Here is a 25,406-nt window from a genome sequence, read left to right on the forward strand (position 1 = left end):
GAGTGTATTAGTCTAGCGTATTGGTCCTAGCTAGTTAGGATGCATGATTAGCAACTCCATGATCCAAGTAAAAATTGGAATACCTTGTATTTTTGAAGCTGCAGATTGTATAGTAATTGAGGAAGGAAAAACAGTGATGTGACCATAGGAGAAAGGAATATTGTAGCAGTGGAATGAAATACGACAAACATAGCTGTGCTAACTTTACTTGCTTGTTTTTATTCATACCTCCAATTCAACCTTTCACTCATTTTTATCTGTTAGGTTATAAGATCCCTCATTTGTTTAGGGTTAAGTTACAATGGATATTGCACTAAAATCCCCAGTTTATCCTGCATGTAATGAACTGATTTTAACAGGTTTTTCAGGTTGGTATAAAATGGGAAAATAACGCTCTTATTCTCTCTGCCTAAACCTGGTTAAACCTTGGTTGAACAAAAGTGGAACGGAATTGCCTACTCAATTTCAGGTGCTTTTTGTTGGTATTGTGAAGAGAATGGTATGGGAAGTGATCTTCCATTACAAACCTCTTTTGCAGTGTGGAGGAAGGCAGGCATGTAGGTGGAAATGTTATGTTTGCTTTTACATTGTTTACATTATTTTTACAGTATTCAAGCAGGATAAACTTCCAGCCATTCTGGCTGATAGAATGTATTTTTGTAAGATCAGAAAATAAAAACAGAAAGATAATGCCTTACTGCCTTTTACCACTGAATCTTCGGTAATTTAAGTAGGTAATTCTTGGATTTTATGAGGGATTTGTGGACCTTTATTTTAGAGGGAAAATGTACTCAAAGTTGTCAATATTCTCAGTGATAAAGTAATTGGAAGAAAGACTAATAAATGTGTGGAAGCTGTTGCCTCTTTCCAACTTAATTTGTTCTTTGGTTCCTTAGTTTTGTCAGTTCCTGTATCTGTATATTATGTATATCATTACAGTACTGTAACTTCATGAGAAGAGTTTTTCTAATTGTTTTCTTTTCTATTGTTTCAGAACCGAGAGCTCCAGATTATGAGAAAGTTGGATCATTGTAACATTGTCCGATTGCGTTATTTCTTCTACTCGAGTGGAGAGAAGGTAAGGATAAAAAACAAGGCAATGCCTTCTGGTAACCACCTGGGGTATAGCTGAACTGTTTGAATTTCTATAGACGGGAGTGTGAAGATAGTTGTGATAAAATTGAGAAAATGCTATAGTGGTGCCCAACAGATCATGTTGGAGCAGATCTTTTTTAGTATGGAAGTGTGTGGTCCATGAAGAGTAGTGTTATTAGTATAGCACAACAATAGCATAACAGATGTGGATACGCACTGACTCTTTTTTAATTTAGAGGAGCACAGCTGGGCTTCATTTGCACATTCTAACACTACCTTTCCATATGCGCAGTTATGTTTTCTGGGATTCAGCGTTAAGCACTCTAGATTTAAAGCACTTAAGTGACTTTTCCCAGACTCAGTCTCTGTGTGCTTCTGTCCCCCTTCCTTGTGCATTTATTCCATATACAGGCTGAGTTTCAAAGCCCAGAGGAAAGAATAATGTATGATCACATGACTGTAGTATTTGTTAGAATGCTTATGCTCCAGAAGAAAGATCAAATAGCTGGAATTAATAAATCTCAAGAAGTAGACACTACCATTTACATTTTCTTTCAGTATAGGTATAAAAGCTCCTTGGGTTTTTTAAAAATGGATTACAAGGTTTTGTTTTAATGTGAAGTTATAACAGCTTACTTGTCTATGTATGTGTCAGCATTTTAGGAATCATAGGAGAATTCTCGATGAAATGGACCTCAAGATGACATCTGGTCCAACCTCATGCTTAAAGCAGGGTCATCCATAATGTCAAAAAAGAAATAATAATAATTTAAAAATTTCTGGCCCACGTGGGAGTTTATGTAAGCTGTGAGGTCAGGAAATGGGGTAAATGACCTTCAGAACTTCCTATAATGTTTTTATATATAATTATAAATATTTATATAAATTATATATTTATATAAATGTTACAATTTTTCATTTTTAAAGCAGATTGTGGTGTTAGTTGTCTTCAGCTGCTAGTACACACATCTACAATGCTGTAAAAGACTAGCTGATAGCTACAGGAATGCTATTAAATGGCTGTTGCCATGAAGTAGGTCAGCAGAATGGGAGATGTGACCCACTGACTTCATGGTCTTTGGAGCTAGGGAAGGAGCTGACATCTCCAGGATGAGTTGGTGGTGGCAGGTCACTGTGGTCTTGTGCAGTGCACCGAGGGGATAATGGGAGGAGCTCTGTTGTTACCTCTCTAGAAGGTGCTTCTAGGGGCCACATGCCTTGCCCGTGCCTATGGAAAGCTTGCAAAACCACTTTTTGCAGGAATCAAGGAGAAATGTGATTTAATTTTTCCTATTTTTTTTTTTATCATCCCTTTCCCTTCCTTCCTTCCTTCTCTTTGCCTGGTGATAGCAAGCATTTCCAGTGTTATATGGCCATTGCTATTTTGTTGATAGTGCAGTGTAGTTTTTTTAAACTATATTGTGCTCATTTAGCATATTACCAGAAATTCCTCAAGCAGCATTGAGGACAAGAAGGGAAATACTGTGAAGGAGGGCTTGGTTTTGGATTTTTTTTGTTTGCTTTTTTAACCAGCTTTTAACTTGGCTGAAGTGAAGCAGAATTTCATGAGACAAGCAGAAGACAACTGCCTTATCTAATAGCATGCAGAAGTCTGTGAACAGTGGAAGTGTTAAAACTTCTCAGAACACTGTTCCTTGAGCCTTTGTATAACAATAACTTGAGTAAAACTCTTTTGGAAATCTTTAACTTGATGTTGAGTTTGAGACTGGATTTTTCCACTTTGCTATTTCAACTCCACATGACTGATTCTTGGCAATGCTAGTTTTGTTTTTAAAAATGACCATGACCAGTGAATCTTAATGCTTCAGTGAGAAGTTTTCTTTCAAGTTCCTTTCTGCTCTTCTCTATATGTACCTCTGCTCGTGCTTTTGAGATTTCCACTGCTCTCCTGTCACAAAATGGGGTAAATGTGAGCCTGTCCCTAAGGCAAAGGAGCACCCAGGAGAACATCAGCAGGGTAATGTTGCAGTTCAGGTTGCAAACTCTCTTTGCAGTTCTGTACAAAATGATATGTGATTGGCTTGCAAGTATTTCCATGTAGGTGGCAGCATGTGACAGTAACCATGTATAAATTTGTTGGCTGCTATTTGGGAAAAACTCTGGAGAGCAGCAACTTGGTGTTCTGAAGCTCACCCGGGAAGGAAGAATAACACTTCCCGAATGACAAAAACACAAGAAGTAACAGTAACATTTTTTCCTTCATGTTACCCTCATGATTAAGCTGGCTTTTTGGAGAGTGGAGGAAAAGGGACAAAAGTGATTTCATAACCAAGAACGTAGGAAACAGTTGCACGTTTAGATGCTAGGTATGCAGGAAGCCAAGTCCAATAGAAAGAGTAATGTAAAAATCCAAGGAATGTATAGCAGAAAATGCAGTAGCATAGTGATGAGTGGGACTTGCAGTTGTGGTCTGTCTTCGTGAAGAACTTAGCATAAACACAGATTAAAGGTAGTGGACTGTCAATTAACTCAAGTCTAGCAGTGATGAGAATTTCAGAGGTAACTATTATACTGCTGATCCCTTTAAAGAAATACTTCACCAAAGAAATTTTGATACCTATATGTCAAACATTCTCTTGCATAAATGTTTCCATGCTGCTGTGATCACTTCACCTTTTGTTGCGGCTGAAGTGTTCCTTGGACTTCCCCTTCTTCCCTGGTGCTTGACACCAGGGTCTCTAAGCCCAGAGACTTTCCTTCTTTGTGTTTTTTTTGTGTTTTGGGGGGTTTTTTGGCCAATATCTGAGAAGCTTAAATCTGTCTTGATATAGGGGTACCTCAAAGGATTTCTCTAAATCCAGTCAGACTGGCTGTCTGTGAAAGCCATGTGCCTAATAGTTACTTTAGTTCATTTTAATTGCTAGGCAGTTTTAGGCACTGGGCAATCTTAAAATTGGCTTTTTTCTAGGAAAACAAGGGGTTTAATTCATGATTAGAAAACTGGAAACAACGGACAACAGCACCAAATTGGAAAACAGTTCTAAATAACACTTGCCAGTAAGACTATTCCTTAGCTAGTGTGTAGAGATTTGGAGCTCTCTGTTAGCCCCTAGGAAAAAAAAAAAGTTATCCGTGGAACTGGTTGAAGTGTTTGAGCTCCCTACCTTTTTCCTTGTGATGAACTCTCCTTTTTGTGTCTCCCATTCACTTAACCTTCCTTCCTGCTTTTGCCAAAAGCCATCTAGCATTAACAGTGTGGAAATCTTGTATCAAGTGTGGCTTTGACTGATTTCTTCTCCCTTGTTTACTGTGACTGGGTGCCTCCCTCTTGTCTGAGCATCTTTGAATTTTTATTGCCTTTACATAGGTATACTCTGTATAGGGAGGGGTGTGTGTGTGTATATGCACATACATGCATGCACACACATGTATTTATACCTTTATATATATATAAAAGTTGTTTTGAGTACTGACTACATATTAATCATGTTTGACTAATGATTTCTAGTTTGAGAGCTGAAAGAGGGCGTGTAATATATATATTAATATGACAGTTGACAGCGTTGGCATTCAGGTTGCTTCTATAAACTATTTCCTCCTCGCTTCTTTTTTTGTAAGCTCACAGATGTTTGTCAGACCTGTTGGCTAACCCAGTTCTTTCAAAGGACTCTTCCATAATGAATTTGCCAGAGTAGATTCTGATTTCCCTTTTTTTTCTGAGGCTGTATGAGATACCTGATAGCAGGGCGCTGACTTTCATAGCTGTAATGTGCTTTTCAGTAGTCCAAACCCTGTAATTATAACCAGAGGGGAAGAAACAACAACCAAATAATGGCTGGGTTTTGTATGGAAGATTCTCTTGATGGAAGTAGTCACGAGTCTCTTCCACACCGTATTTCTGTGACTTGTGGTTTTCTAGGCAATCTTTGGAAAAAATGGGCAGGATTGTAGGGCTAGCCAACTCCAGTGTGCTATAGTTTTGGTATTCTGCCTTTGGATAAAGTCTTAAACAAGATCCCTGGTTTGCCTGTCAGTTTGCCACTGGGAGATCAGACCATATTAGGAAGGCATACATTTCTGGTTTGGTTTTTGCTACTTTTCCTTATTTTCAGGGACTGCCTTGCATTTAGCATGATATATACACGTAAATGTTCATTTACTGAAACAGAGGTGGATGGTCTTGCTGCCTGTCCTTTTTAGCCTGATTCTGCTGAGAACCTTTTGAGCCATGGTCCAGTGGAGGGTGGACATGGACGTACCAAGTAATCACTCTGGCTCCTTTGCTGAGAGTATTCTCTGATGTTTTATAGCATGACCTAACTTCTTAAATCAGTGGCTGCTGAGTAAAATTATTCAGCTGTGTAAAACCTGAAATGAGTTCCTAATCTCCCTTTTTCCCACCCCCCACCCCTGTGATTTAGGTCTTTGTGGTATTTCATAACTGTTGGGGGTTTCTTGTGTGGGTATTTTTGAGTGTATAGTGTAGTCTGATCGATCCGTATCTGTGCCCAAAAGAGGAAGAGAAGTCACCGGTTGGAGGTGTTTGTTCCTACATCAAATCACATAAAACAGTTTTTGTTGAATAATTGTATCTCTGGTTATGTAAACCTTTTTTTTTGTCGTCTTTTTTTCCCCCCTTTCAAGTAGCTTGGTATGCAAAGAGGTCAAAGAAAGCATATATGGAAGCACAGAGAGATCACAAATAAGCAGTATGCTGACTCTCTTTTGGAGGCTGAGCTGGCCCTTCTGCATGCTCTAATTGATTTCCAGTCTTATTTAACCTTAGCTGTAAGGGCACGCAGCCAAAAGTCTATGAGGACTCAGGACGGAAATTTACTCCCATAGACTTAGGCTGAGGTTTAAAATAAACGTGCATAAGATCATGCACAGCAGCTTATAGATGCAGCTCAGCATGTATCTCGCATGCGCTTTGGCAGCAGTGTACTAAACTACAATGAAGAATTTTGGAAGAAGGGAACAACTGGCTGATTTGCAAGTTTGGACCTTGCTGAACAGTTGGGCTTTCTCCAGATTCATATTCCTGTTAGGAATAGATATATCCCCTCCACCTTCAAAGCAGCATGAACATCACCATCCTGTCTTGTGGGAGTGTTCAGGGTTGTCTTCACGTAAGGACCATCAGTTCTGTTCTCTGTTAAAATGGAGTACTTGTACAATTTGATTTCTTTAATGAACTTGTTTGGGAAAAAAAAAAAGTTCTTGCACAAAACCTAAAATTGACAGAGCCTTGAGCCCAATTTCAAATCGACAGAGCCAGTGTGACTGTTTTGCACCAACCTAGTATGTGTGCTGAAGGGCCATCACTAGAGATGAATTTAGTCACTGTGATCCATTTAATCTTTGGCAGATCTGCTGTGCTGTCAACAAAGGAGCAATTAATGCCAATTATGAGGAGTTTTGTGATGCTAGTATCTCTAGTCCTTGCCTGAGGCCTGCCAAGCTGATTTCAAAAAGGGCACCAGTCATCAGATAATGTTTATCAGTTACTGCTGTTAGGGCTCACAACATGCAGGGAATTTCCTTAGTTGTAGTTAGGAGCAGTTTCTGGTTTTGAGTAGGTTGCATTAATAGAAATAGCAGTTTTGTGTGCCTGTGGTAGGGCTTTGCAAGAGTGGAGCAGGCAGCAGCGGCTAGATCCTTAGTGTGGTAAATGGTGCAGTAGAAATGGGGAAGCTCTGTGATTTTCACTAAACCAGTGAACTGTCTAGTATATCCAGTTAGACACTCTTCTGTTCTCAAGTCATTCATCTACCAGTTCTAGCCACTGCTCTCATCTTCCCACATTCGATGGCTGTTAGGAAAGCAGCTTATATTGTTTGTCCTGAGGCAGGTATATAGTTTCAACCGTTACTGTGTATTATATTGCCTGGTTTGCTGTCACGGATATATCCCAATTCAGAAACTTCCAGTCAGTCTGGAAGGTAGCGAACAGGTGAGAAAATAGTGGATCTCCAAAGACTCTGCTTTTCATTTTCATGGTAAGGAATGCAGGACAGCCCAGTGACCTCAACGTTATCTGTTAATTTTCATCTTCCAGCAGTTATTGCCAGCTTATGTCACAGTCCCTTATTGGGAGCTGTGGTTCAAATACCCACAGATCACAAATCAATCCCACCTTTCAGATGTTGGGTGGCTGTTTCCAACTTCATAGAAGTATTTCTTCTTGGAAGTAGAGCTAAAAGCTTAAGGACTTGGGGTGGCCTACACAGCACCAATCTTGGTGGCGTCACATGGGGTTCACCTTTCTGAACAGGGGAAGAGGGTCTTTGCTCTGAAGAATAGCCACTAGCAGGTTGAAAGCTTATGGGTAAGAAGAAGAGACCAGGGCAACAAAGGGAGTTTTGTGGTTGGTGTTAGGCCACCTGATCAAGGGGAGCCTATTGACAAAGCTTTCCTACTCCAGCTACAGGAGGCATCATGCTCACAGGCTCTCATCCTGGTGGGGGGCTTCAACCCACCCCAACAACTGCTGGAAAGGTGCCTGGGAAGATCATGGAACAGATCTTCCTTGAAGCTATGCTAAAGCACACGGAGGACAGGGAGATGATTCAAGACAGCCAGCATGGTTTCACCAAGGGTTAATTCCTGCCTGACCAACCCAGTGGCCTTCTATGATGGAGTGACTACATCAATGGACAAGGGAAGAGCTATGGATGTTGTCTATCTGGACTCCTGTAAGGCCTTTGACAGGGTCCCCCACAACATTCTTCTCTCTAAATTGGAGAGATATGGATTTTCGGGGTGGACTATTCAGCGGATGAGGAATTGATTGGCTGGTCACATCCAGGGGGTAGTGCTCAACAGCTCAATGTCCAGATGGAAACTGGTGACAAGTGGTGTCCCTCGGGGGTCTGTAGTGGGACCAGTACTGTTAATATCTTCATCAATGACATAGGCAGTGGGATTAAGTGCACCCTCAGCAAGTTTGCAGACAACACCAAGCTGAGTGGTGCAGTTGGCAGGTCTGACGTGGGATGCCATCCAAGGGACCTAGACAAGCTTGAGAAGTGGGCCCATGTGAACTTCATGAGGTTCAACAAGGCCAAGTGCACAGTCATGCACTTGGTTGGGGCAACCCCCAGTATCAATATAGGCTGTATCAGTATAGGCTTGGAGGTACAGGTGGATGAAAAGCTGGACATGAGTTGACAAAAATGATCAGAGGGCTGGAGCACCTCTCCTATGAAGAAAGGCTGAGAGAATTAGGGTTGTTCAGCCTGGAGAAGGGAAGGATCTGTGGACACTTTATTGCAGCCTTTCAGTACTTGAAGGGGATTGTAAGAAAGAAGAAAGAAAGAAGAAAGAAGCTTGTAAGAAAGAAGCTTTTTATCAGGGCCTGTTGCAATAGGACGAGGGGTAATGGCTTCAAACAGGAAGAGCGTAGATTTAGACTAGATATAAGGAAGAGATTTTTTACAATGAGGGTGGTGAAACACTGGAACAGGTTGCCCAAAGAGGTGGTAGATGCCTTGTGCCTGGAAACATTCAAGGTCAGGTTGGACGGGGCTCTGAGCAACCTAATCTAGTTGAAGATATCCCTCCTCATTGCAGGGGCATTGGACTAGATGATCTTTAAAGGTTTCTTCCAACCCAAACTTTTCTATGACTTTATGGGGCACAAAATAAGAATTGGTAGGGGTTCCCAAATTCTCTGCATGAGTGACCTTTTTCTTTACTATAGTCTCTTTAGAGGGTAAAATTATGACAGAAAATGTCAGTGGTTTTGTTTTGTGTGTGTTTGTTTTTGTTTTTTAAATGAAGTGCATCACCTAAGAAACTTTTAGTCTTTCACTGATCAAAGGTGGACAAGGCAAACCAAGTGTCTTAGGACAAGACTCAGGAAAATTCTTAAATCTGACATATGTTGGGAGGCTTGACTTCTGCCCTAATGCTACCATCACAGCTGACCCAGTTGGCAGTTCCTACCTACATCAGACTGTGTTATGTTGAAGAGTAATGAGCATTACAGACAAATTTGATAAGTTTTGACAAGTAGGTACAGGAACAGAAGTCTTGGGACAGATCTTGGTTTTCAGACCCAGTCATGAACAGTGAGGGAACAGGAAAGGACATTCTTTGCCCAACATTTGCAGTACTAGTAGAAAGTATTGGTATCTTTCTGAACACTGAAGTTGAGTCTTCCAACTGCTCTTAGTCCCCTGGAGTTATCTGTGTGAAACTGCAGCTATGCATTGAGGCTTATGGTTCCTTTACTTCTGTGGAAGCCACAGCTGTTTTGAAATAAAGTGGTTGTAAACTGCAAGTAAAAACAGGCACATGTGGCCACTGGATGTCACCATTCTTTCATAAAATAACATCAACTACAATATTTTTTTGCATTTTCAAACTTTTCCAGTGTATCGTGGCTACTCAGTAGTTAGAATAGGAAGGCTGTGAATTCTCTCTTTGTCTTTGAAAGCGGTTCCATAGTCTCTGTATCTTTAATGTATTATGTCAGCCTTCAAGATAAGAGAAGGAGGGTGGGTGTCTCATGGTACTTGATAAGGGTATGTGAAGTGCATGCTGGTTGTAGCTTCAAGAAAAAGTAAAATAACCTTTTTTTGAATCGAAGGCAAAAGCTGTGTGACTGAACCTTGTATGTTGTCTAAATCTAGATGGCTAAGCCAGGGTGAAGGGCATATCTTACCTTGTAATGACACTCCGATGTTTAAATAATGCATTCTCAAAGAAGGCATAATCCACGTGAAATGCTAAAATCCATTTTCTTGCTTTCCAAGTCCAAGTTAAATCCTTCAGCACTTTTTGACAACCCTTGTGTAGACACCATCCTGTCAGTAAACAGCTTTGTGTATAGCACCTACCTCTAAAACATCATTGGTGGGGTGCTGTCACACAGTAAAGAAAACACGATCCCCTTGAGTATACCGACTGGCTTATTTATTTCGTGTAGCCCCCATACTGGTGCCTTGGGGATAATTTCAATAAGAAGTGCATTCTTCCTTAATTGTAAGAGGCATATTCCTTATTTTTAAACTTATCGCTTATGTGTGTGCTTTTAGCTTGAAAAGGCAGGTAAGGTGAGTTTCTTCAGAATGCTGTTCCACATTTATTTCTCCAAATGTGAAGTTAGTTTAAGAAACTACTGTATTGTTCATCTTCTCTCAGTTGTGCTCATACAGCTGGTCACATGGAGTCCATGTGAAAATTAGCTTAATTAAATGATCTGGCATTGGGACACCAGAACCACCACCACATGGTTACTTACCTGCCCGAAGATCAAAACTGAAACGAGCATGTTCATCACTCTTTCCAAATGCTGACCAATAAATTTAGTTAACCTAGAAGAAAGAACAGCCAGTATAGTTTCTTAACCTTTTTATCCTGTTACTTGATGCTCAGAGAATTTTTCTGTAGGTTCTAGGTAGGACTTTGAGTTCAGGAGAACTTCTAACATGTTACTAGATGCTTACCTGTTCTTCAGAGTGTGCCTGTGATCTTCTCTTCTTTTGCCCTCAGTCTGCTGTTTGGCATGTATGAGCTCCCTGGCTTCTGTCATCATGTTGGTAAATAGGGGAAATAGCGGGACTGTGACTGACTAATGTTGATTGCAGTTTTATACATGCACTTTTAAATGTAGTGTGAGATACATGGAAAAAAAAAATAATGAAAGCTGGTAGAAGCCACTCAGGATTAATTTGGGGGGTGTTTGAGGCCAGGGAGGATCATAGAGAAGGAATATTTGTACTTTCCCTGCAAGAAACAATCCAGAAGAGCAAATCTTTGAATTCAATAGCTATTGCTTTATATTGGCCACAGTTACGCTCAACTGGATGGTGCTCAAAACAGGTTAGTTGTGTGGATTAAAGGAGAGAAGAGTTTAAAAGTGGAGTTTGAGACCTTCATGCAGCCATGTAACATGTAATGCTCATGTGCTAGGGTAGTTGTATTTGCAGCCTGTTTTATCTCCAATTTCTGATACAAAGAAAAATATTAAGTTGCTAGAAAGTTTTGGCTCTTGTGTCCTTGCCTTTCTCATGCCTCTTGTTATGGCATTGTCTGTATTAGAATTTACTTATATGAAGTGTTTCCAACCAAGGTGAAGTGGTCCTTGAATTGTCAGTTCTTGAGAGGTGCAGAGCAGTTCAGTGGCAAGGCTGTGGTTATTTTGCTCTGGCTCATAACAGAGCAGTGTTTGTCAACTGAGGATTTATCTGCCAAGTGACAAAAAAGTGGCTTCTAACATCTGAGGCAATTGCAGTTACATGACCTGTATTGCTAAAATCAAAATCCTTATGAAATACATTGATCCTGTAATTCAGAACCTGTCTCCCTGCCCTCCCCACGTTTTTCATTTTAAAGAGTACATGGTCACAACCTTAGCAGCAAGCACAGGAGAACATGGATGCATAGAAACATTTGACCTGCCAAGGAAAGCTAATAATCTATTTAATTCCAATGTCTGCAAGGGGGGAGTGAGTAATTAAATGACATCTTGTGTTTGTTTTCTGTTGTTTATACGATGCAGTCTCTTCTGGACCTTCCTGTCTCTGTAGAGGCATTTCAGAGGTTCTCCTGATGGTTAGGTTACCTTGGTTGGTTACCAGCTCAGCTTTTTTTTTTTTTTTTTTTTTTTTAAACAGCAGTGTGGAAACAAGTCACGTGTAGAATACGTGGTGAGGTTTGAAAAAGGCTTCCTGTAATGGAAAGATAAGCCGTGATCCTCCTGCTTGATCCTCAAGCAGTTGCCCTCATTTGGCAAGCTCTTTGAGCTAACCCTGTTTCCTATTGCAATACATCTGGGTCACTGGAAAAATATGTGTTTAGGAGGAATGCATGAGGTAGGCAAACCAGGTTACATCATCCTCAGAGCTTGTCAGGCCATGACTGCTTTCTGGCTCGTACTGAATCTTGTTCAGGGGAATCCAGGTGACTTGGATGTTATTTTCATCCAGTTCATGCTCACAGAGAAGGGTGAGGGCTCTTAAAAACTGTATTCTGAGCGTTTATCAGATTTGTGCCAGGTTATATCAGGAGGAGGTAGGTCAGAACACTTGAATCATCTTTAATTCATTAAAGTAGTCATTTAGGGCACTTGTGAAGTGTCAGTTGCTTGTGGTAGGAGTGGAGTATGCTGCTATTTATATAGCCAACATCGTAAGTCTTGCCTTTGTAGTTGCATGTTAAGGTTCTGGTACATCAAATGGTACATCAAAACTTGTTTGTTGATTGGGGTAAAGGTGTTCATGTGCCTTTGTGTATTCTAGGTGATAATGTGTGATACACATTTACACAGGAGCAATACCATGAGAAATCCAAGTAGTTTGTTCAAGTACTGTATGTAGCATAAAAACTTGTAAGGAGTGGTGGGTGGGTGCAAAACCAGCCTCTTCAGATGACTTGATCTCTCTGTGCTGGTGTTGTACCGTGCCATTGAATTAGTCCCTTTACCAACAGAACATAAAATAAAAATCAAAATGGAGGAGAAAAAAAATAAAGTAAAAGTGGTGTGAACTGAACAGAGTTCTGTAATTCTCAAAACTCGTTGTTGTGTAATAGTGTAGATGGTTTAATGATCACATATATTACTGGTTTACATGTCTTTTACTTGTACGATGAGAGGATAATAAAATTGTTGTAATTCCATTTCTACTCATTTTTTTTCTGTCTCTCTAATCTCTCATGTAAATCTTTTTGATACACGGAACGTGAATCCCCTGAATAGAAGTAATCAACCAGTAACAGAGTACTTTGTGCAGTGAATTGTTTCCAGTAAGACTCTCCAAGAGGAGGCAAACATTAGACATATTCATCAGGTTGTATCTACACTGAAAACAGAATTCATGAGACTGTTTTTTCTCTTGGTATACAGGTTGCATTACCAGGCACAACTTAACTTAAGGATTTTTCAGGACATTTATTTTCTGTATTTTATTATTAATACCTTGGAAGTTCTGACGTAAGAAAAGGTGGTGGTGGATTTTTATTGGCTTGAAATGAGAGTCAGGGAAGGAGGAACGTCTCTTGTTGCAGAGGAAAAGTGCTAAAATACAAGGAAGTAATTTACTTGATACATTTGCACATCCATGGAGTTCCAGAGTCATCTGGTATTTCCTCTGCACTGCTGGTAGTTGTCCCTCCTCATCCGTTTCAAAAAGTTTGTTCTCCAGCCTGGTCGCAGATTCCTTCATGTTGTTACCCTGTTCCTTGGGTGGTACCAGGAGAGGCACCAGCGTTGGCATGGTTTCAGAGGCTGCTGCTTCTTGTCTGTGTTGTGGATAAGAGCAGGTACAAGTTAGTGGGCCACTGGCATGTGCTTAGTGTTGTTGCTATTACCATGGTCATTTAAGCAATGATACTAAAAAAGAGCATCTTTTTGCAGGGAAGAGTGATGTAGGCAGGGCCTTGCAAGGTGGCTCGGTCTGTTAGGAAGTAGTAGCAGGAGCTGTTCAAATGTCCTGAAAATACAAGCTTTTGTTATCAAATAATGGTGAACAGAGATCTTGAATTCTGAGTTTTTAACGATACTGAAGACCAGCAGTTCTTTGTATATTGTATATTCAGGGTGTGTATTTCTGTGTGTGTTACCACATAACATTTCTTTCCTCACTGGAGACTGCTGCTCTCTGCTGAGGCAGGATTGAGACAAGAGAACAGAGCACTGTGAGAGTAACACACCACACTCCATGCTTGAAATGATCTGCTAAGTCACAGTAATATTATTAAATTGCTATAGCTAAATGAGGCTTGCTTTTGGAAATTAAGATACGTAGCCAGTGGACCTGCTGTCAAGGGAAGGTCCTGGGATTTGAAGGATTTGAAGACCTGGTAGTTCTTTACTGTTTCCATCCACATAAAGTCTCTATGTATTGTCTTTCTCTATAGAAAGATCTAGCTGTTAGTGCAGCAAGCACAGGAGAGATTACTTCTAATGAATTCAGTTAGCTTTCAAAAATATTTTTTCAGGTTGATATAGTTAATTATACCTACCCCTTCAGCCCCAATATTAAATGTATTCATAGTCTTGATAGGATTTGCACAGAAGACTGCATTAAAATATCAGAATTCTTTTTAAGACCTGTTTTACTGCTGAAAATTCTCAGTTCCACAGTTAGACACTACGTGATTATAGTACTTTGTCATGTAATTCCTCTTTGTTCCTTCTTTCCTTTGCTAATGTATTCTGTAATGAAGTACCTTATTATACAGCTACGTTTGTTGTTTCTCTGTGTTACGTTCACACAGACCTCTAAACTGATCCTAAATATTAAAAGCCATACTTGAGTTTTTGTTTCTGTTGTGTTCTGTTTTGCCATGTTCTGTTCGTATGTGTAAGCTGGAGATAACTGGGACATCAAAATGCGTATAAACAAATGGTTACAAATGTTAAAACTGGCTTATTATATATGAATGGTCAATATGTATTATTAAACCCTTAATAGAAATTCAGTGAGATCAAAGTGATATTTCTAAAAGATGCAGAATTTTTAAACCTTTTTTTTGATGTGTAGTTTGTGGGATGTGAGTTTGGGACTTTTAAATTTGCACTTGTTGGGTTTTGGCAGGGAAGGGACTAATGAGTTAATAGACTGCTTTAAATAATGATGCAGGTGTCACCTTGAAATATCTCCTAATGAAAATATTGAATGGGCAGAACAATTATATCCTTGTCTGCATTTATAATCAGAAAATGACTTATGTTGGAGACCATATTAACTAATGCGACCTTAAACGTAAGTTTGACTTATACATTAGTGCACAAGTGCAAAGCCCTAAAAGAAAAACAGTTTGGCAGCAGCTCACACACCCACTAAAGACATGTGCTTAAAATGTCCACAGCTTTCTCATCCTGTTGGCTTCTCTGAATGTTTCAATTGTGTTTCATGCTTCAGATCTATTGCTGATTTTTTTTAATTATTTTTTTTTCTTCTCTTTCAGAAAGATGAGGTGTACCTCAACTTGGTGCTGGACTATGTTCCTGAAACAGTATACAGAGTTGCCAGACATTATAGTCGGGCCAAACAGACACTCCCTATGATTTATGTCAAGGTAGGTAACTGATAGATGTGGTTAGATGAAGAAGGATATCATAGGAATAGACTCTATGGATACCTCTTTTCTGACATAATTAGTTTTCTGAAATTTTTAGGAGCGCATACATCTTGAGGCAAGAAAAGGAAAAGATTACAATGATTATTTGTTACTGCGAAGGAAGAATAGAGGCAAGAGTCTTAAACCAGGCACTCCTGATTTCTCACTTTACAAAAGTCTTGGAATGGGTAGGGGAGACCGAGTGTGGGAGGAATATTTTGGTTTTTAAGCAGCTTAGATAGAGACTGGCACCAGCCAGATCAGCAGCTTCAGTTTCCTGAGATGATGAAGACACAATAGTACAAAGGTCAGGAACTGAAAAAGGATGTCAGGAAGAATAATATTCTCTTATCTGTTATCTTCCCCCTTTTCTGGCATATGACTAAGAGTTCATGTGCTTCTGTTGTGGGCACGAAAGGCATATTTTCGTCCCCTTTACCTGCACTTGGATCTCTTGTCCTGAAGAGCTACATGGGGTAAGAAGTTTGTATTGCACATTGTAGCCCCAAAACCTCACTTAAGTTGTCTGCATCTTTTGTCGTCTTTTACAAAGTGATTAAAATGAATAAAATTTCTCTTTTTTTGGTCAAACATGGGACCCATCTGGGTCTCATAGTTCCATTTCATATATTGTCTTGACCACAATCCACATGCCAGTGAATGATCACGTTTTCACATGGCATTAACTTTTTAACATGGTATCCAGGTAGCATTAAATGGAAATTAGCAACAAATATTCCTGATTTGTATTGATTTCTCCAGACTCCTCTTCAAAAGTGTAATGCTTTTAACATTGCTGAAGAACGAAATTCAATTTGATTGAAAGGAGATTAAGTTTACAAAGATGAAAGTTATAAATAGTAATTATTCCAATAACAAAGTGTTGTGCCGTAATGGTATATGCATAAACTATAAATGGCATGTCTCCACAATAACTAGCACTGGGACCTGTTCTTAAGAAAGCACAGAATTTTATCATCCAGCAGTAAGAATTTATACTGTAAGGTCACTCTGCTTGGTCTGTTGGTAGAGTAGCATGTCTTCAGGTCATATGCTGCCCAAAATTTGTTAGCCTAGGTTTTGATAAACTGTTTATATAGCTTTTGTCAGTACTCTTGCCCTAATTGCTTTTCATTATGGAGACTTACGAAAAATTGTCCTTACTTATCCTGTGAGAGAAAATTCTGCTTCAGCTCTTTCATCTTGCTGTGTACTGGGGACTTCCTGTTCTATGTAGCCTGAAAGGCTGTTTTTATTTTTCTGGCAAGGCAAGCCTTTCTCATAATCCTGTATTTAAAAAGATCATGTTACCTTGATGTCATTAAAGCTTTTGCAATTTTCCAGACATCTTGGCTACACAAAGGTCAGATCATATGTATTTTTTCGTCTTTTAATTGATACCTAGGCAGCTCTTCCCTGGGTAACAAAGAAACTGTTAAAAAACTGCAGGAAAGCTTTCCTAGTAATCTTTCTGTTAATTTTCATTTGTCGCTTTTAACATGCTGTAAGAAATTCTTGGAAATTTTGTTTGCTCTGCAGAGATGAAAGGCATACTTTCTAAATTCTGCATGTGGTAACTTGACTCCTCAAGTTAGAGCAATCTTTTGGATTATTTTGCAATACACTTGCACAATACATACTTAACGTGTCTAGAACAGGCAATTCAGAAAACATGTTTGTTTGCTTTTCTTTGTGCGGAGTTGTGGTTTTGAAAAACAAATATGAAAACTAAAGACCTAGAGACAAAATTAAGGCGATTCTCTTCCCAGTCCTACCTTCCCCACCAAATGAACAACAAAAAACAAGGGAGAGAGAGTGAAAGACAAAGGTAGTGGTGAAAGTGAGGCAAATATGACCTGATAGCAATATCTAGCAATTGCACGCCGTTTTACAGACCATTAAAGGTGAACTGTGGACAATGAGCTTAGAAAAGGAAAGCGTGGAGATGCTACTCTAGTATGATGTCCTGCCTGTAGCTTTCTTGATTTTTTTTTTTATTTTTTTTTTAATGGAACCTGTGAGGAGACATAACAAAGATGACAACCTGGCTGCCTGTTGTCAACCTTGAAACAGGGCTTCCCATGCCTTTGTAACTGTGTGTGCTATACAGCCCTAATTGTGCAACAGCTATTCTCCATAGCCGTTCTTCATAGTGTGTGGCTCCAGCATGTGGACATGATCCCCTTGCCCTGTAAGAATCATAGAATTGTCTAGGTTGGAAGGGACCTTTAAGATCACCTAGTCCAACCATCAACCTAACTCTGATTAAAAAAAAAAAAAAAAAGACAAAACAACAACAACAAAAACCCAAAAAATCAACAACATCACTAAACCATGTCACTAAGCACTATGTCAGCCTGTCTTCTTAATACCTCCAGGGACGGTGCCTCAACGACTTCCCTGGGCAGCCCATTCCAATGCTTAATAATGCTTTCAGTGTAAATATTTTTCCTGATATCCAATCTGAACCTCCCCTGGCGCAACTTGAGGCTGTTTCCTCTAGACCTATCGCATGTGATTTGGGAGAAGAGACCAGCCCCCGCCTCTCTACAACTTCCAGATCTTGCCCTGAGAAGCTCTTGGCTACATAACACCTCCTTTTGCTGTATTCCTCCTTGCTATGGGGCTGGTTAGCCTTGGATAGGGGCAGAGCAAACCCTCCCTCAGCATACTTGTTTCTGTGCCTTGCATAAAATTACTCTGAACAGTTGTTTTTATCTGCCCTTTCTTTTTGCCCAGAGATTTGAAATTAAAATGAATCTTGCTCACCAAGAGCAACTGGGAGATTCACTCAAGTGACAGGCTGAGACGCTACCATAGTCCTTGGGCAATATTTATTATGTTGTTAATAACTTCAACTAAAGGGTCGTCTTTGTTGGTTGTTCTCCCCACCCCGCCCCACCCTTGCATAACCTGGAATACTTCATTTCTATGAAGAGGCTGATTTATAAATCAAACTGAAACTCCTTTATTTTGTATATGTTTTTTATGACTACCATTATTTATAAATGTTGGGAAGCTGGCACAATTATTTTTTTGAAATTGTGCTCATTTTTGAAAGGACAAATGAACAAATCTGAACTGCATGTGGGGTATGTGGCAGAGGGTGGGCGGCGAAGGTAGGCGAATATCTTGTCCACCTTCATAGCACTAATAGGCATTCAGTGGGGTCTTTTTTGAGTGATTTTGGCTTTCTTCTAGTAAGAGTTTGTGTTAAATTAATTGTTTACCCTGTTTTGACTGAGAAAGCATGCCTTACGCAATGTTTCTGTGTTCTAGTTGTACATGTATCAGCTGTTCCGGAGTTTAGCCTATATCCATTCCTTTGGGATCTGCCACCGGGATATAAAACCACAAAACCTCTTGCTGGACCCTGATACAGCTGTTCTAAAACTCTGCGACTTTGGAAGGTAAGCGCATCTGCGGCCTGAAGCCTGGTGAAAACAGCTTCTTTTAAAGTGTACCTGGGTGCAGTTTTGCAAAGAAACCCTCTGAGTTCCTCAGAAGGTCTTCACTTGTAGTTATGATAAAGAAATTACCGATACTCCGTTTTCCTTTTCAAACGATTTCAGGAGGTGGGAGAGCTAGAGTGAATCAAGATGGGGGGAATTAAAAATCAAGCCTGTTATTATGCAGGTATTAAAAAGTAAAATAAATACACCATCACACAGGGAAAATACTGCAACATGGAAAAATACAACCAATTCTTAGGGTGAAATATGTTTGGCAAAGAGATGACAGGTGCAGTAGCATAGTAACCTAAAAAGGCTAGTGTTACACTTTATTAGTCTACTTGTATGTATACCAATTCACTTAATACTTCAAATACTGTAGAGGCTGAAAATCAAAAGCAGCACTTCTAATTGAAGCTGTTAGATAGTGAACGTCTGTATCATAGTTTCCAGTGGCACATTTATTTCCAGTATCCGCTCAAGTGAATCACCTTTAGAGTCCATCCCCCATCTTAGCACTGATACAGAAATTCTAGGAATCTACACTGAGACAGGAGACAGATTTCTCTCTGGGAAAGTTGAGTCTTTAGATTGTGCTATAACTTTGCAGACTGAAATAGTTAGGGCTTATGCGCGAGAGGTCACAGAAGCTGCTGTTGCTAAATTCTGCTTGCCCGTAGTGAGTGGGAATGTCAGATGGTGGTTATTCAAGCAGTGCATCGTCATGCCTGGTGGCTCGGAAATCTCCTCCTCAGCTCTACCTCACCAGTGTTGGAGCAAAATAGGAATCACACTGAAACTTAAAAGTAACAGTGCATAAAAAGGTGGTACTTCCTCTGTGTTAACAGTGGGGATTTGTTAATGGTAGTTTCTATATAGAAAACAGAAAACTTGAGACTTTTTAAAACAAGTTAAATGGGTGGTGGGAGTCCTTCTTCCCTCAAGACTGAGAAGACTTTGTGAAATGTTGGATTTGATTGGCTTGCCACTCAGCTGGGTTTGGTGCTACTTAGTTGTATGTCATATTTCTGAAAGGGCAGCTTTGTCTTCCGTGTCCTTTCTGTTCGTGTTAATTAAGAAAAAAGTACAGTATGTTTGTGGACTCATATTCCAAAAGTAATGTGCTCTCATGTTCCTTTATTTCCTTAGATTCTTCCAAATGTAGTGGTTGGGGCAATACTGTAGGTTAGATCCTTTGGCTGATCTCTTGCAGTATAAATGAAGCCTTCATGTTAATCGTGCACCATTAACATATGACTACAATGGCAAAGGTTTTTTCCTTTGTCTCCTTATACTACGCTCCCTTAAACAGCAAAGAGCCAGAATGTTCTGATGGAAAATAAAATTAAATTAAAATTAAAAAAAAACCCTCTCTGTTCTGGTGAGTGTCCAGAGCTTTTGAACTTTAAAAGGTAACTACATTTGACTGAACTGTATTCTGTCCTCTTTTTCTTTGTAAACAAACCTTTGTACCTGGCAAAAGACAACTGCCAGCCAAAAATCTGACTCCATATATCACCTAGATTGTAGTCAGAGTTTCTTTTGCTATGCCCAGTGTAAGGTAGAAGCTTGATGGATTGGACTGATTTCACAATAAGTCATTGAGCCTGTGGCTTGTATCAGCTTAGAAGAACATGGTACTTCAGCATTTAGGAATTGGAGGGTGGGTGAAGAGTGCCAAAGCTTAATGTTGGTCTGCACTGCAATATTGTAAAAATATTCATTGCTAAAATGCTATTATTTTGTTCTCTTTTCAGTGCAAAACAGCTGGTTCGTGGAGAACCTAATGTCTCATACATCTGCTCTCGGTACTACAGGGCACCAGAGTTGATCTTTGGAGCCACCGATTATACCTCCAGTATAGGTATGTATGTGTATTTGTGGAAATCTATACCAACTGCCTGAGTTTTTATTCTGTAATTAAGTGTAAAGGTTTCCAGAGATCTTGGATATAATCCCCAGAGGCAGAATTTTACTGTAAATGGTCAGGTATGACTTCTTAATGAAATACACACATTTTGTAGTTGGCTGCTGTGGTTGCTATGCCTTTTGAGATTTCAGTGTCAATTCCATTAGGAAAGGGGCTTTTTTTTTAAGGTATGGGGGGAAATCTGATTTCAAGCAAAAAAAAAAAATCCAGGTAATTTTGCCATTTAATTTAAAACTTAGGTATGAAATCTCAAGCCAGAAAAGCATTTTGATGACTTAAAATAAATGTAAAGAATAACTGTAGAAATATCAACTACTGCTTCTGATACGCTGTGACTTAGACACAAATAATTCTGTAGCTTGCTTTTAGTAAAGAATATTTTTTTTTGTGGGAGGGAAAATGTGGCCTAATGATTGGCTTTAAACTCTCTTGACAGTTTTAATATATTGTGTACAGCAGTCTTTCTGATTCAACTTATTCTGTTACCTTATGCTGTCCTGAAGTCATTAATTTTGAACACGAAGAAGAGACTTTTTTCTAATACCTGGCACATAGCTGTGTCATGGAAATGTTAGGGAAGCTGGAGGTTTTGGGAGAGGACAGGGAACAGCCGGCTTTTCTTACAGTGGAGTCCTAAAAATGAACAGCAAAGTGAAAAATCATAAAAATGAACAGCAATGGGTCAGCTGGTTGTGGGCAGCTTCTTCAGTTTTTTAGTTAGGATGTTCCCTGGGCCTCCTCCTGAGTGCTAGTGCTAGAAAGACGGGATTTACCTCTTGGGTTCCCCAGTATTGTGCTAAGCTTTTAGCTTGCTTATGGACTTGAGTTGCTTAGGCAAGGTTTAATACGTCCAAAAGGATTTGGAGATCATGATCACCTCTTGGCAGAATATAACCAGTTAAAGTATGTTTAAAGTTAGTATGTTTTAGCTATGGTTAAACCCAATGGCTGTCTGGCTCATTTCAACTCTGCAGTTTTTTGAAAACGGAAGCATTCCTGAAGACTTACTTGCTCTCACTAATATTTTTTCCATTAGTTATTTTTCAGTAAGTATTATAGCAACACTTGGGTATCTACCTGGTACAAAAAAGAGGCAGAACCATAAGAAGTCTGGGGAAAGTAATGGCACAACAAAGATAAAGGGGCAGAACTTATCTAATGGTTGGCTGCTGCCAGAATTGGCAGCCCCAATGCTGCTCTTTCTTGCCCCTGGATACCCTAGCTCTCATGGTTTACTGTTTAATACGTTGATTCAGCTTCAGCTGACAAGAGACTTTGGGTTGGGTTAGCTTCCTGCTATATTAATGAGTTGAATCAGCATTACTTTGTAGTCTGATAAGCAGCAGAGCCCAGGTAAAAGCAAAGTGGCAGGAGCTCATGAGTGAGAGGAAGGCGGCTGATCCTGGCTAATTTTGCCAGCTGAAAGCTAATAGATTGGCTGAGCCGTGTTATCAGAATGCACTGAGACACCTTGTTTCAGAGGATAACTGTATAAAACAAATATTTTAGGTGTCACCAGAAGAGACTGCTTTACAGATAAGCCTGTGAAACGTCTCTTGCTCCGACTGTATAATGACTTTAATCTTGCACTTTTTTGCAGAACCTTTTTAAAGTTGCTCTTTCCATTTTGTTTCCTTATCTGCTGGTCTCTGAAGTAGTTCTGATAAAAATACCATTCTAAAGTGAGGAGTCTTATTTTCCATTTGCAAAAATATCCTTAACTTGAATTGTTGTGGTTCAGACTTTCTTGTGCCCCCTCAAAAAACCTTGTTTCTCCAAGCCCTTTCTCTGAAACTTGCACAGAATAGCTTGAAAATGAATTTCAGCAAATATTCCTTCCTTCCTATCCTTTCTTCCTTCCACTTCCTTCTCAACAGAATCTTTGTGTTAGGGAGCTGAGAAGTAATAAAGTGATTTTACAAACTTTGCAGTTTCACAGTGTTCTGTAATAGGTTAGAAATGCTAGCAGTTTGTTTTTGTGATGCTGCTGTTTCCAGTGGTGATAAATACCATGATATTTCTTAGTTCTTGCTAGATAGGCAGCAACAGCATTTAGTGAGAACTCTTCCCTATTTCTCGTAGGATTGCTCATCTAAACTCAGCATTATTTGTACACCAACCAACAAGCACAGGTAGGTTTCTTAACAGAGAGGGAAAGGAAGGGACATTTAATTATCAGTACTTTATCCAGAGCTCAAGGTATAGGGAACTGTGGAATGTTTCAGTATTTTAATATAGCATTTTAAACCTTTTGTTTTTAATGTGCATGTGCTTGTGGGTTTTAGTTCCTGTTTTCTTCTGTTTTGTTAGCACAGCAGACTTTTCCTGCTGTAGAGTTTTTTTCTCTTCTATAAAATTTCACTTGTGTGTGTGGTAACAAAAACTGAACTTAAATGTCAGGTAGGGATCTCCACTCTTCTATTTAAATACACTATCTTAAAACTACAATAAAAATAAAATCAGTGAGGAATATGAAGCCAAAAAGTGTTCAAAGTATAACTTTTCTGTACGTTGTCTGCAAGTATCCAGCTGTCTTCCTAAGGTTTTTGTTGTTTGCTAACATTACTGCAGGGCTTATAATTGTAACATGGTGTGATACAGTAATTATTGGAAGTATTTCTGAGCAGGAAGTGCTTTTTAAACCTAGGAAGTGACACTGTGGTGGCCCAAGACGGACAGTGCAGCCAGCCTGCATTGTGACCATTTCAGTAGTTAGCCATCTGGTTTAGCACTGTAACTGGGAGTTGCATTAGGCTTTCTGGCTTCAACTAGTTTGTCTTTTAACGCATGAATTTGTCCTTGTGACATTACTTGCTTTCAGCGTAGCAGAAGCTAAAGTTAATTCCAGGCTGTGTCTTGCCACCCTGCACGTCACAATAGAACTATAAACTGGCTTTTAACTTCTAGGATCTTGATTATTTCATCAAAGTGCCTGACTTAAATTCTAGCGCAGAAGGTCCCATTTGAAAATAACTCACAGCCAGGGGTTGTGTTTGTTGCACTTTTGTGAAGTACATTTGTGCATTAGTGCTGTATATAAATATATATGATAGTAAAAGTAGCATCAAAAAACATTTACTGCTGTTAATGCCTCTGTGTGTGTCATCCAGCAGACCTGGGACTACTATTAAAATAATGACCTGGGAAATGACCTATTCAAGTTTTTAAATAATCCTTGTTGCCAAATAGCTGCAAAGCAGCGCCATTATAGTTCTGGTTTTCCTGCGTTACAACTTTAAGGAATTTTTTTCAATGGTCAGACACAAGCATTCATGTTACTTGGGTGCCTTTGTAGCTTTTACAGTTTGGACCTTCATGCACCTTTGACTATGAATTCTGCAAGTGTGTGCATGTCCCTAAGGCTTCCTGGGGATGGCATGTAGTTTTGTTCCTGCAGCTGACTTGTAGGAGGTTTAGTTTTTTTGCGAACCAAGCCCTTCAGCTATACCTTGACAGCATTTTGGCCAGAGCTTCTGCCTTGCAGGTCTGAGTGTGTTACGCCATCCCGGAGTATGTTGCTGGCATGCTGCTGGCTGCGCTGGTCATCTGGGTGCTGCTGCCTGCTGAAAAACCATGGGATAGCTGCCCACATTCCCCTACAATGTCCTGGAACAAACAGGGGCTGGAGCTGGGGTGGGTGCAGATGTCTCTGTTGCCATGTGATCCTCTTGTATAGAAAGAAGCTGTGCAAATAAGTTTTACCCCCAGAATGTTTGGGTTTTTTTACTGGGTTAAGTGATGGGGCAACGGAGGGCTCACCAGAACATGGTGGTGCTTCTGGATAACAAGGGTCTGATGGTGTGTTTTCTTCGTCACTACGCTGGCAGGAATTGACAGTGTTCCAGAGGGAGCATTTATAGCCACTGGCAGGGAAAGATTGATCTGTGTGGCTGTATCGCTGGCTTCTCTTGGGGTGTCCAAAAATAAGTATCACAAAGTTAGTCATTCACTTTCCTAGCAAGCACTAGGACTGAGGGATAGAGTATTTCACCTCAGCAGTCTGGAGCAGAAGCTCCTCTGGAGGTGTGTGTAGTTGGGCTGTCTCAGTTTCCTGGGGAAGAACAATCACAAAGCGTGCCCCAAACCTGTTGCCAAACAGTGAAAAGTATTTGCCTCTATATCTCGTATGGCAGCTTCAAATGCTGAAAATAAGCCCAGGCGTTCATTTACTGGACTAATCTATCACGTGTCATTGCAGTTTCAGCTCTTCATTGCAGAAAAGTAGAGAACTGTGTCTAGCTTTTGTGCCAAGTACCAGAACAAACATGGCTTTCCAAGCGTTTTCAGGTTTCAGCCTTATTTTGTCTCCATTACCTGTGGATCTGCAGTGGTTTGATGTGCAAAACTTGCACTGATGGAGCATGCATGCCTGTAATCCAGAATTTTGCTCTTGTTCTGACATCCCAAGAAGTGTTCCAAACCAGCATCAATGAAAAGCACTTTGTGTTCTGGCATTTGGCAACGAGAAGCTGCTGATTTTACGACCTCTTAGGGCTGCTTTTCTGACTCCTGGTTTCTTCCCTGCTAGTTTGTTTCCACAGTTTCTAGGGCAGCAACTTTGAGCCACCTCCAAGATGGAGGAAGTCCATCAAGATCAACAGATAGTGGGGCAGAGATGAATAGATGGTGGAGCAACTTAGAAATGTAAATGTGCCACATAAAGTGTCAGAGAAAGGAAAAGTCGTAATTTGTACTAAATAGATGAGAGCAGGCTCATCTTTTCTTTTTTCTTTTTTTTAAATTTTCCTTTCCTCATGTCCTCCGAATAAGTAGTTAGAGGAGCTGGAGCGTAATACAATCAGTGGTGCTCAGGCTATGAAGAAGAGTTTCTCAGCTTGGAAAGGCAGAATTTGTGAGGTTGCAAAAATGAGATATGTATACATGGTATTCTGTCACAG

General features: G+C 39.9%; 1 protein-coding gene across 2 annotated transcripts in view; it reads left to right on the forward strand.

Moving 5' to 3' along the window:
- The window catches only part of GSK3B (glycogen synthase kinase 3 beta), a 153,336-nt gene that overhangs the window by 83,123 nt on the left and 44,807 nt on the right, over nt 1-25,406 (forward strand). For both annotated transcript variants that reach the window (XM_074159730.1, XM_074159722.1), the window contains exons 3-6: nt 995-1,078; nt 14,974-15,084; nt 18,406-18,536; nt 20,336-20,442. In XM_074159730.1, the coding sequence (XP_074015831.1) occupies nt 995-1,078; nt 14,974-15,084; nt 18,406-18,536; nt 20,336-20,442 (433 nt within the window). The remainder of the gene's footprint in view (nt 1-994; nt 1,079-14,973; nt 15,085-18,405; nt 18,537-20,335; nt 20,443-25,406) is intronic.

This window comes from Numenius arquata, chromosome 1, assembly GCF_964106895.1.
Source record: "Numenius arquata chromosome 1, bNumArq3.hap1.1, whole genome shotgun sequence".
In the NCBI taxonomy this organism is placed as follows: Eukaryota; Metazoa; Chordata; class Aves; order Charadriiformes; family Scolopacidae; genus Numenius; species Numenius arquata.